Below are 13,443 nucleotides of genomic sequence, written 5' to 3'. Positions count from 1 at the left end.
TGAATGATCGACTTGACAATTGACCCGTCTGACAATTCCCATTCTTGCCATGCCAACTAATCGAGATCTTTCTTGTTCAATCAGCTAAAGAGACCCTAACATATCGAATTCGTCAATCAATGTAGAAAGAGACGTGTCGTGGATCGTAGACGACAATTGTAGCAAATCCGTTGGCAACGTCGTGCAGAAGATTCTAGTGCCAGCATCGAGCACAGCTGAATCTTACCTGTAACTTCTAAGTGGACACGATCGTGTTGGCCAAGATAGGTAAAACAAATATACCTCTAGAAGACAAATTCGAAGGGCCTGGACACTGTGTTGGCCGAGATAGTTACACGACTCGGCCGGCACGATTGGGACCCAAGTCGAGCCCCCGTACCCTGAAGATTATTATTATTTTTCGTTCATAGGTGGGACTAGGCAATAAGTTAGGTCCGACCCACCTGGGGATTACACCATTGATGACCTCAATTTCCAAGCTCATACTTCAAGAGCTATCTCAACCTGTTAACATAAAAAATCGGCCTAATGGGCCATGGGCAAATAACGATGCCCACAAAGCCCGATATGCAAGAGAACAGGCCCATGATAATCTAAGCGAGGCCTGCTTTCAAAGATATCAACAGTTCGGTACCGAGTGAAGCCCACAAGCGGGAGGATAAACATGAAAGCAGTTTCTGAAGAGCCTGATACCGAGGACGCGGTGGATAAGATGATACAATCATCAGGATGGTATCAGAGATTGCGGGAAATTTGAAATTGAAGTGATAACTGCCTAAGAATGGTTATTTACAATGCGAGGCTATAAATAGCTGGAAGAACACCGGTACGAGGGATGGCGCATTTGCACAACAAACATCAATATGCTCAGTTTTCAGCTATTTTACTTATCTATGTTATGCATTTACCCTCAATTGCATTAGATTTATCTTTTATTTTATCTTAAACGCATTAGAATTCGTAGCCGTTTCATGGGACCCTACACAAACAATAAATCTAAAGAAACCCTCTTCTTTGGTGAAAGATATTTGGTTTAAGAACCATCTTGGCCAAACAGAACACGTGAAATTTACATGGTTTTACGAAGTAGATGTTGTTATGAAATTTTGAGAAGTGTGGATTGGAAATGTTGAATTTGAAAATGGCTGAGACAGGCAGATGCTGTCAGAAAATAACGATTTAATTCGCACGAGGAAAAAGAGTGTGGGAATTTCATGCCCCGCTACGTCCAAGAATGGACACCACATAATTCTTTTTCATAGTCGAACTGATAAAAATACCAGGAAAAAAAGATACAAAATCTCAAGTTTAGAAAAGAGAGGAATGCCAAGAACTTTTAAGGGGGGATCACATTCCTCCAAATCGCTCCCATACGGTGGCGATGAACAATAGCAAGTGAGCGACGATGAGCAAGAGCGACATCAACACCAGGAACAGCCCCAGCCTCCACCACTTGTTCCTTATTACTTTCAAGAACCCATCCTTGCACGTCATGCAATCGTAGCACAGGACGTCCTCGTCGTTTTGCCACGCGTCACAGTCCTCGTCGTCCGCCCCGTCGGAGCCGACGCCGAGGTGGTCGTTCCTCCTCCAGTATGTGGCGTTGACGTATTCCATTTCGCAGATCACGGGAGGTCTGCAGCAGCCAAACTTCGCGGCGGAAACATGAAACATTACATAGATTAAGCACTAAATGCAGAACATATGATTGAATGTGTAAAAGCATAATCATTAAACCTGGTGTTTGGCTGAAGTAAACGGGAATAACGACGCTGTACCTCGATCGGGGACAACTTCTTTGCGCTAAAGTCGTCCGACTTGAGGCTGAGAGATCGGGCTGCCAGATCGTCGCACATCCTCGAGTTGTAGATGCAGGACTTGATGTAATTCCAGTAGTTGTCGTTGTAGACCTTGTCCTTGAGCCACGTCGGGGACCCTATCACAGCCTTGCTCTCATTCTTGTAAGCACCCACCAAAGCAAGGCCCACGGTGAGCATCAAGATCAGGGGCACCATGACCACAAGGAGGCCTAGGGCATGCGCCTTGGCCCTCAGGAACACCACAAGGTTGCTGATCAGGAACACGAAGAGCAGGGCAACGCCGATCCCGATTTGGAGCTTCGGCAGCCTCAGGAGGCTCTCGCAGTCATAGCTCTTCATGTAGAGAAGCCATATGATAGAGGCTAAGACGGGTAGAGAGAGAAGGAAGGTGAGGATGGCTATTGAGCCTACAATGATCCTCGCTAGCCTGGTCTTTTCCACCTTGTTTGGAGCTTCTTTAGAAGATTCTTGTGGCGGCTTCATCTCTTCTTGGACTGCGGCTACTATGGTGGTCACAGATTCGGCATCAGTGGTGCCAGTGGTGGGGTTATTGGCGTTCTCTGCCATCTTATTAACGGAAAGAAGTTTGATTTTTCATGTGAGAAATTAGGCTTGTGCAGGAGATGCGTATAAGTTTGCGGTTTTTGTTGCATGTGTTGTTCATGCCTCTCTCTCTCTCCCTCTCTCTCTCCCCCCACTTTTACAAGTATTTACCAAGTCAAGTCCAAGAGCTGGAAGTTTGGTGAGAGAAAAATGGAAGGAATCAGAAATTCCAGGGAAGAAGTTGTCCCTCTTAGCTTGACATCATGAACATCTGTCATTCCCAAGTGGGAGTTCCAAACACCCATCTAAAGCTAATGAAAAATAATATTTTCCCCATGATTATGAAAGTTAAGAACATAGTAAATATGATGTTTTGATAGGATATTCTGAACACATTCAATTTAGGAGATGTTCGACCAAAAAATAAAATAAAATTAGGAGATGTGGCAACTGATGTATAAAATTGTTTAATCAACATGTTCTAACATATAGTAACTTAGCTGAGGTGATATTTCCTTAAACGTCGGGAAAGCCGAGCGACTCTCAATGAGAAAATTCACCAAAGTTTAGCTTACCATAAGAATGTACCATATAGTGCTTGCTTGGATTCAAGAGATAACAGGACATGCTTCTTTATGCAACTCCAGCTCTAAAGTTTCAAAAAATAATATTCTATGTAACCCTATCTTATTATAACTAGGAGTATGCAAACCATTTGGCTCAGCTAATATGTATATGAAGGGACAACATCGATGGATACACATATGGATTCTGATCAAATGTAGGGCCTGGTAATATAGAAGACAATTTGTGTAAATCAAACTTCAACTCGGACCGTGTACAGAGTAAAAGTCGTAAAGAATCTAAACTCATGGGGCGGTGAATCTTGCGATGACCGAACCAGAAGATACTCCATTTTGCTGCTTTGTTTATGCCAGACTGCACGCATTTTACTGCAGAAACACCAGGGTGGAGCCAGCCGATGGTCTTGAAGATAGCGCTACGTGCTCGGGGATCAGGAGACAGGTCAAAGGAACCAGAAACTTTAAACCCACCTTCTCAAGGGACAGCAAGATCAGATTAGGTAATATTAAAGTTTTGTCAAGTGTGGTATTCCTTGATTCAAAGCAGGTCAAAGGAACGCATCCAAATGGTCATCTGAACCTCTCTCTCCCTCCCTCCCTCTCCCTCTATATATGTGCGTGTATACAGAAAGTGGAACAGAAAGGTCTTGTTTCCATAAACAACCGGAAATGAGGTGTTCAATCAGAAGCTTTCTCTGTCTCTTGCTTCTGGCTTCCTTCTTGGGGGTGATGTCTACTGTTTGTGGGAAGTCTCAGATGTACAATGGAGTTGTAGCTTCCTCAGACTCCAACAACACGGTGGGTCTCGTGATTACTCTCTCTCTCTCTCTCTCTCTCTCTCTCTCTCTTATATAACAACTTGTAGTACTTGAACTGTGCAGAGAGTAAGCGCAGAGAGTGGCAAGGCGAGTGGTGATTTGGAAGCCAGACATGGCAAGGAGGCTGAAGGGGAGCTTCTTGAGAATGCAGACTACATATACACCAACTCTCTCCCTTGACTAATCATCATCTTGTAATTTCTCCGTAGCTCAAGAAATGGGTTTGCTTCAGGATTGTGGTATTAAGAGTTTGTGCCTTTAATTTATCGATCTTCGATTATTTTTCAGTCAAACTTCCAGGCGAACCGTTGCTCTCGACTCCATGATTATCTAGAACAAATGCCCTTGCTTTTTGTGAACAAAGCTCCAAACACAAGCACACACAATTTTAAGGAAGTAATTTGGCCATTCCAACTGAAAAAAGGTCAATTTTACAAGATGAATGGCTGATGGCATGAGAAGAAAGGAAAGTTATGATAATTAGTTTTCACTCATAAAGAGCATGGCCGAAGATGTGTCTATAAATTTATTGTTTTGAAGACTAAGGTTTAGCATAAACATTACGCTATGGAGATTGCTGAATTTAGCTGGCCTTTGACTATTTATATAACTTATGTTGTCGAGACCCCACCGCTCGTACAAATGTCCCACGTTGATTTAATGAAATTTAATATTAAGCGCATGCCACCCAAAGATTTACTTGAAAGTAGTTTTCTTTTAATCTTCTGATGCAATAGGAATCTGATTATAACTTGAATATCCATCAAGAAAGCAATAAAACTCTTGCTTGCAAGTCTTTCCAATATTCGATCAATAAATGGTAAAAGAAAGTGATATTTTTTAGTGGCATCATTCAATTTTCTGTAATCCATACATATACGCCACCCAGTAAATGTTCTAGTTGGAATCAACTCATTATTGTCATTTTCCTGAACAATTATACTACCTTTCTTTGGCACACCTTGTATAGGACTTACCCAAGAATTATCAGAGATAAGAAAAATGATACCTGCATCAAATAACTTAATTACCTCAGCTTTCACTACTTCTTGCATATTCGAGTTCAAGTGCCTCTGAGGTTGGATAGTAGGTTTGTATCGTTCCTCTATCAAAATTTTGTACATGCAAAGTGAAGGGCTATTCCTTTGATATTAGCTATTTTCCATCCAATTACACATTTGAAATGTCATTTTCCTTATGAAGGCTTGTTTCTCAGTGCAATTGTATAACGGTTGAATTGAGAAGATGAATAATTTGATTTGCCGAGCACACGGCTTTAAATAAAGAAGAATAAAAAAACAAAAGAATTAAAAAAAAAAAAAAAAAACAAGTGGCACCAACCTCTTCTGTTATCCTTTCCATCTTCTTGTGTGCGTGACTTTTAATTGTCCGTGAAGAGTTAGAAGTGAAGACTAGGCTTAACTCATTAAGTCAAAGTCGTTAATAGATTAATCTGCCGAAGAATTATGTTCTGAAGAATTAGCATTGGAATCCGTGTATAGAATCTACTGTTTTTTCTATTCAAAGAATAGATCTTTGGGAGAACCGTGCTTAAGATAATGTCATTAAATCAACTTAAGACATTTGTATGAGTGGTGGATCGCGTCAATTGATGAAGTTATATGAATAGTCGATGGTTAGCAGAATTTATCGATCTCCATAGTTGGTCCTCAAAACAATGATTTTGCAAGAAAATCTTAAGCCACACTCTTTATGACTGAAAACCAATTACCACGAATTTTCTTCTCATGCCTTCTTTTAACATAGGCCTCTTGCTGAGGCCGGCCCATCAGTAAGTCGGGCCTTCCAGCCAGTTCGCTCTAATGCTTTACTTTGCTCTCTGTCTTCTTTTGCTTCTAGAAATAGTTGGGGGTTAAATTAATAAGTTTTGAGAGAAGATTTGATTTTTTATTTTTTATTTTTGCTTCTAGAAACGGTTGGTGATTGAGGAAACGAGTATAAAACATGGAAAACAAAGTGTGTTCAGTGAGATAGCATGATCTCTTTCCACTAAAGACAAAAAGAATGACTTACTCATAAGAAGGGAAAAAAGAGAGAACACCGTCGGAAGTGTTAAGACTTTCCTCAGCCTGGCCCTTTGCATGCAAATCTTACAGTCTAGCTATGCTTACTGAGATTAATGCTAAGTTTGTCATACCGTGATTCAAGAATCATGTACATGTGTATTCATACGTATTTACATGGTTCATAATCTAGAGGCAGTAAGTGTTGTTATGGTTTGTGCGTCTATGCAAGTGCAGTCAAGGGTTTAAATTGCGATTATGGGGGTCCTCTCCTTGGGGGGGAAAGGATGGATTACGGGCATATAAGCAAGAGCGAAAAGGCCCAATACAGCAAAACAGGAACAAGTACAGGCTTTGTAGCTTGCAGCACACGAAACATTAGCTGCTCCAAGTTTTGCAACTAGCTAGCGTCTATGATAACTAGGGCTTTGACGACGAATAAGGCGGCAAATAATGACCGTAGAGCGTAAGCCAGGAGTTTCCGCAACGAGATCCATGTCCAGGGGACTGGATTCATCTCTAGAGATGGCAAAGATTAGGAGCCAGCATCTGCTACGGCAAGCAGACGGAGAAAATGAGCAAAATAGGCCCTCAGATGAGGCAACAGTTCAAGATGAATCCAAGTTCCTACGCAGCCAAATCGATCGACGCCCTTTATTTACCTCCCTGATAAAGTCAATATTCAAAATTCAGTTTTACACCAAGAATTATCATGATAGCATCATCATTACTCATAGAAGATTACAAAGAATGCTTTCTTTGTACTCTGATCTCACTTGTTAGGTTTGATCTGCAGGAATGTGTCTTAGCTGTACGCATCCAAGAGCTCACCTCAGAGGCCCAAAACCATTCGGTCCCGTGACATTGACACGTGACCTGCTTTTTGGGCTTGACTGAAACCATGAGCTGTACAAGCTCTCCTCAACAGATCTATGAAAATGGAACCTGGTCTCTAACAAAGATATTTAGGTAGAAACATCCTTAATTTTATGTTTTGTCATATTTACTTAGGACGTATATACGATTGGTTGGTCACATCAATGTGTGAAGTTATTGTTTGTAGTCATTCATCGATTTCAATATGGCAACGTTTCTGCTGAACGTTGGTCCGCAAAACAGTTAACTTCAGCACCATCTTTAACCGTGCTCTTCTTTATGAGTGAAATCAATTACCAAGGTTTTTTTTATTTATTTAATGCCTTCTTTCTCTAATAGGCCTCTTGCTGAGCCTGGCCCATCCAGATGTTGGGCCTTCCAGCCAATATGCTTTTAGACCATACTTTGCCCTATAATTTCTTTTTAATGGTGGGATCCTATTTTTTTCTTCTTTTTTCCTTTTTTAATTCAGACCGTCTCTTATTTTAATCACGTGTATGGTATCTTAATATGGAAGTAACGTTTGGAATTTCTCTTGCAAATTTGGTTTCAGCTCATATATCTATGTGCATTTAATCAGATGGAGTAATTCCGATCAGTTTACCTTAATCTTGTAGGTTGGATGTTCATTTAATGTTCTTTACACATGAAAACCTAGGATAATCAAGAGAATAAAAAACCACTGGAGTTTGTCTCAGTGACCACCCTTCTAATATGGAATGGAGAGGTAGGGGGTTCGAATCCCCACCTTCTCGAGGGATTGGGGTGGGGACGATTTAGTTTTAGGAGTGGGTTTCGACTCCCACGCTCTGCAAGAAGGTATGGCAAAAATAGAGTTAGAGTAGGGATAGAATAGGATCGAGTAGGGAAGAGTAGGATCGACCAAAAAAAAAAAAAAAAGAGAATCAAAAATTGACTCCCACATTATTAAAATATTTTAGTAAACGCATTTCGACTTTTGTTAAATCTGAAATCCATAAAATATTCACACCTTACTAATAATTGACATGTGAATTACATATAATGTGCTTATATTTTTTTAAAGTTAGAACAATATTTTAACTATTGACGTATTCTTTGCTTTCACCGCTTAATTTTTAACAAACAAGTTTTTATTAAGTGACTAGATGTGAAAATACTATAATGTTTAAGAGAGCGACTTATTTTTCATAATGTGAACCGCGAGGATATTAGTAATTTAAAAAATAATTGATTAAAAATGCTTAGTAAAACGAAAATGAACCGATTTGTTTAGATTTGAGACAATGATGGAGAGAAGATAAGGAAGGCGAGGGATAGCTGGCCCTCAAAGCGAAATGTTGGGATTGATTTATGTATAATTTATTTTTCAATGGAAAAAATTTTCCTTTACGCAATTGTACTTGATCTCGTGAATTAATTAAGAACATGTGAAGATATTTTGCATAAATCACTCGTGCAACAATATCGATAATATTCTTATGAAACGAATTTAAATCTTACATAAGTTCATATCAAGTCAATCAAGCTTAGCCTTCTTGATTACCCATTTGATTTGGATGGAGGAGATAAGGACTTCGGTCCCTACCTCTGGGATGTGAGGATGGGGCGGGCACACATGTCGAGAGAAAAAAAAGGGAGAATGTCACATCGTTGGTGCTTTTACTCGAAAATTAATGTCTTCTATCTATTTTTTTTTTTTAAGTTTAAAATTAGGAGGGTTTTGTTTTCCGAGCAAAACTAGAGGCACAGAGGGAATTTTACATGCTCTAATGATACCTTTTTCATCTCGTTTTGATGTCGGTAAAGTAAACCCATTAGAAATTTATACAATTTGAAAAGTGAAAAGAATGGAATTGAGATAATATAATCAGATGAGTTGTCATGTCACACACCTCGATGACTTAAAAAAATAGAAATAGTGTACCTTGCCTAAATGAGCTGTACGGAGTCCATAAACCTTTAATTTGTCCCATCAAATCGTTAAATTTATGTCTTTTCTAATGAAATATTTCAAACTCTAAATTTGGCTCCTGAAGCTTTGTGTTCAACAAAGTGGGCAGGAATCCAACATGGGAAAAGATCTTTGGCCGTCGTGAACTATCAATTGATCAAAAACCGTAACTAGATCATGAGCAACAAAATTTTTTCAATTCGATTTATGGACATATCGGCACTGGCGAAATTAATACTAGTAAGAGCTTAGTGTAATACCCTATTAAAGTCAACAACATCACGTAGTCAACACAACCATCGAACACAATGCTTAATCATCGAGCCCCAGTCATGGATAAAGCTAGACGGACATTCATCATGTCTCGCACCTTTAAAATAATTAAGCACCAAACACCTTCCTTGAAAAATTTTATGAAAAAGTGGTCTCAAATCCCGACTTCTCCCCCTTTTGTCGATAATAGGAGACAAAGCAAGTAAAAGATGTATGTTGCTAACGAGATAGCCCACTTTACGTAAATTCTTTGGTCTATAAATTGCCCCTATTAACTTAATTGTTTTTGAGTTGATCCATTGTTTTGGTACCTTTCCTATCACATACGAGGAAAATAGGAAAATGTTAATGTTCAAGTTAATGCCCCGACATACTCTAAGACCTTACTCTATACACGTTTAAACAATTGACATAAATCGCGCACCTAGTATAATGGGCATAGTAGGTCATGTAATTAGGATTTTGATAGGTTTTGAAAGTTATAATTTCATTGTAATGAAGATTTCCTAATAATCCTATAAAAAGCTTACTGACTTTGTTCTAAGAATTACTAATTGTCAAATAAAAACCTCCTCAAGTCTCTTTGCTAGCAAATAAGATTTGGCTTGCAAAAGGGAGAATTCTCATCAGATAATACTTTTTGGCGAGGCATCGGCAAAGTATATTACTTTTAGCTCATTTACAAATACCGATAAAAATTGCAATTAAATAATTCTAAATGTTCAAATTCGTCAATTGTCAAGTAGTGTTGTGAGTGTCATGACATGGCGTGTTGGACACGTGGCAACATATCCCGCTTAAGCGTTTCAAGAAGATTTTTTCATGGAAATTTCTATGGCACTAAGAATTTTCCACACACATGAAACCACCACCGTAGAAATTATGTGTCCAATTTTCCACACGCAACCATCACCATGGAAATTTTGTGTCTCAATAATGTCATTTTAAGAAGACTTTGACTTTAAACTTCTAGAGGAGACCCGTGTTGATCACTTCAAGATACAAAAGGGCTTTATCGTAAGTGGAAGCACCTTCCCCGATCAATAAACCCACTTGCATGCTGAATTGCAAAATGGAAAGGTGTCGATTCCTCCGTCTCCTTTGTTTCCACTTGTTCTTTCATTCCTTCCTTCGCTTTCCTTCACCCCTTTGCCATCCTGACCAAATGCAATATCTTGCTCCTTTTTAAAAATTCCTTCATGCTTGATAGCATGGCATCGGACTCTTGCAATGAGAATGGCCATGTCGTGTCTTATCCAAAGACAAACATCTTTTCCATTGCTTACAAGGAAAATGTGCCGAATCTTATGTTTAGGCAACCAAAAGTAAATGTTCAATTTAGTGCCTTGACATTCTCTGAGACCTTTTATTACATGTTAAAAACAATTTAGAATAATCCAACTGCCTAATATAACAAGCACATTAAGGGTGGGTTTGGTTCGACTTTAGAAATGGGTTTTAGGTGTAATGCAAATGCTGAAAGCCGAAGTCCTTTGGAAAATACAATTGCGTTTGGTAAAAACTCATTTGCATAACAATTTTGGTGAAGTAGTATTTGGTAAAAAAAAAAAATTTCTCAAAGAGTTTTGAATGTAATTTTTTTTATTATAAAGAAATCAAGCCTTTCGCCAGCTCGAATGAAAGGTTTTGGTCATATTTTAATGGCACTTTTTAGCCCCAATCGGATGTGTGTAAAGTAAACCCATAAAAAATTTACATGATTTGAAAAGAGAAAAGAGTGCAATCAAGATTATGTTCGATGTTCTATACAGACCATGCAAAGCCCTTGGACCTTTATTTTGTCTTATTAGGTCATTAATTTATATGGGTTTTCTCAATGTATCTTTCCGACTCTAAATTTGGTTATTTGGAGCTTGTGCATTCAATGAAGGAGAGAATATTGAAATATTCTAACACTCTCCAACACACTTAATCTGATTTTTTTTTTATCTAGTGCTAAGTACGGATATATTTCATTGGAGAAGCAAAAAATAGATGCCTAAAAAGATTTGAACTTAAAAGTTCTTACTCTGATACTATATTAGATTTCATGGTATTATTGTCAATTATTATAAAAGTTTAGACTAGTAGACAAATACATAGTATAATATTTAAATATTGTAACAGTAATGAAGATTTCTAGTAATCCCATAAAAAGCTTACTAGCTTTGTCATAAGAAACGCCTGATTGTTGATAGCTCACTAAGTCTCTTTATTGGCAAATAAGATTTGACTAGCAAAATGGAGCACTAACATCGGGTAGATACTTTGTCATGAGGCATCGACAAAGCGTAATCTTTTTAGCTCATTTACAAATATCGATAGAAATGCAATTAAAGAATGTACAATTGTCATATTCGTCAATTGTAAAATAGAGTCGTGAGTGCCGCGATAAAGGGGTGTTGTGCACGTGATTAGGCATAGCGTGCATGATACGTTCCAAGAATTTTTTTCATGGAAATATTTATGGCACTAAGAATTTTTCACACCTAAATGACCCCACCACAGTAATTTTGTGTCCCACTAATGTCATTTAAAACGACTTTGACTTTGACCTTCTACAGATAATCCGTATTGACCACTTCATAAAAGAGATGTGCTTTATAAGTGGGAGCACCCTCTCCCATCAATACATTTGTCGGCATTCTAGAGGGCCCGATAGTATTTTACACGTTCTAAAAACACTTTTTTAGATTGCTTTAATGTGAATAAAGTAAATCCATTAGAAATTTACACAATCTGAAAAATGAACAAAGTGAAATTAAGATAACATAATTTGATGTATTGTCAAGTAGTGAATCTAGATAATCCAGAAAATAAAAATAAAATGTAGGGAGTTTTGGACCCTACCTCTTTTGTTTGAGGGTGGGGTCGGCATCACATGGGGAAAAAAAGGGCGAACGTCGCTTGGTATTTCACTCGAAAATCAATCTTCTCTCTACTTTTTGAAGTTCAAAAGTAGATGAAGGATTTTAATTTTTCTGGCAAAACTAGAGAGATCAATAGTATTTTATATGTTGTAATGACACTTTTTCAGCCCGTGTTGATGCGTGTAAAATAAACTCATTAGCATTTTTTTTCTGTAAGAACCCATTAGAAATTTGCATGATTTCAAAAGTGAAAAGAGTGGAACTAAGATTTTGTTATTCGATGCGTTGTGAAGTATTGCACCTCGATGACCTTAAGAAAAGAACAGAAATAGTGTGCCTTGCCTTTAAGGGCCATGCAAAGCCCTTGGACCTTCAATTTGTCTAATCAAGTCATTAATTTATTTGCCTTTTCTAATCAAATGTGTTCGACTCTAAATTTGGTTATTTGGGGCTCTGGGTTCAAGAAGTGGGCAAGAATCCGACATGAAAAAGATCTTTTGCCATTGGACCTATCAATTAATCAAAGATCGCAATTAAACCACAAGCAACAAAATTTTTCAATACAACTGTTAACCCTAAGCCTTCCACGTTAGACTCTTGCCAACTTCAATGGACAAATCAGCTCCGGTGAAATTAATACTTGTGAGAACTTCTCACACAAAGACAATGGTTACTGCATTGTCTTCTTTTAGCGTGAAATTAGACTATTGAGTATATTTTCCATATTAAAGTCACCAATATCACGTGGAATGATTATTTCTTGGTCTAAAAGTATCGTCAAAGCGAAATGATCTAACGTAGAGCTTACTTATAGAGTCTCAGTCATGGATAAAGCTAGACGATAGTTATATTTGTAGTTGAAGTGTCTTAAAATGATATTTTGATAGAACCGTCTTTAAATTTAAGTTTCATTAAATTAACTTACAACATATGTACGATTAGCCAGTCGCATCACTATGCGAAGTTATATTTGTAGTTGAAGGTGAGTACAATTCATCAATGTCGATAGAACTTTCACAACATACGGATTATTGACACGTGGATTTATATATAACCGTTTTTTTTTTTTTTAAGTTAGAACAATATTTTAACTTTTGACATTTTTACTTTCTCCATTAAATTTTAAATGGACTAACTAGTTATTAAGATGCGCTTGACAAAATTTCTAGAACAAAAATCAATTTATAGCCATAAATTGATTTCTCAATTCCTATTCCATGGACAAGTTTATAAACAAAAAAAATGTGTTTAATAACGATTCAAAATTTCTATTTCTGAAATAAAAATTTGTTTGATAATAGAATAAAATTTCTATTTCTAGGAGCATCGACGGCCGATGTCTGCTAATCGAAGTCTAACGTTCGACAACCTACGTCTGACAACTAGTGGCAGGCGGCCGAAGTCCAGAGTCCAGAGTTTGACATGCAGCATCTGGCGACCAATGTCCAGCAACAAGCATTTGGTGGTCGGCAGTGGGTGGCTAGCAACCAGAGTTCAACGATGAGCAATGGGCGGTTAACATTCGGTAGCCGATGGCAAGCGGCGGGTGGTTAGCGACGGACGTCCGGTGATTGGTGGTGAGCCTCCGGCATCCAACGGTTGGTGATGAGTGGCCAACTACCGGCCGGGCGTCGGCGTCCAGTGATGGGCGGCTAGAGCTCGGTGGCCGACAATCGGTGTCCAATGGCCTGCGAGTGGTCGA

At 38.4% G+C, this 13,443-nt stretch overlaps 1 protein-coding gene across 1 annotated transcript; it reads right to left on the bottom strand.

The window, feature by feature from the left end:
* Positions 1-1,347: 1,347 nt before the first annotated feature.
* On the bottom strand, positions 1,348-2,387 carry LOC104417811 (tetraspanin-15). The gene is made up of 2 exons (XM_010029022.2): positions 1,779-2,387; positions 1,348-1,689 (listed from the first exon to the last, which is right to left on the bottom strand). The coding sequence occupies exons 1-2, from the start codon at positions 2,385-2,387 to the stop codon at positions 1,348-1,350; spliced, it is 951 nt and encodes a 316-aa protein (XP_010027324.2).
* Positions 2,388-13,443: the final 11,056 nt, after the last annotated feature.

This window comes from Eucalyptus grandis, chromosome 8 (genome assembly GCF_016545825.1).
Source record: "Eucalyptus grandis isolate ANBG69807.140 chromosome 8, ASM1654582v1, whole genome shotgun sequence".
NCBI classification, from domain to species: domain Eukaryota; kingdom Viridiplantae; phylum Streptophyta; class Magnoliopsida; order Myrtales; family Myrtaceae; genus Eucalyptus; species Eucalyptus grandis.
This window is presented reverse-complemented; position numbering and strand designations above follow the sequence as displayed.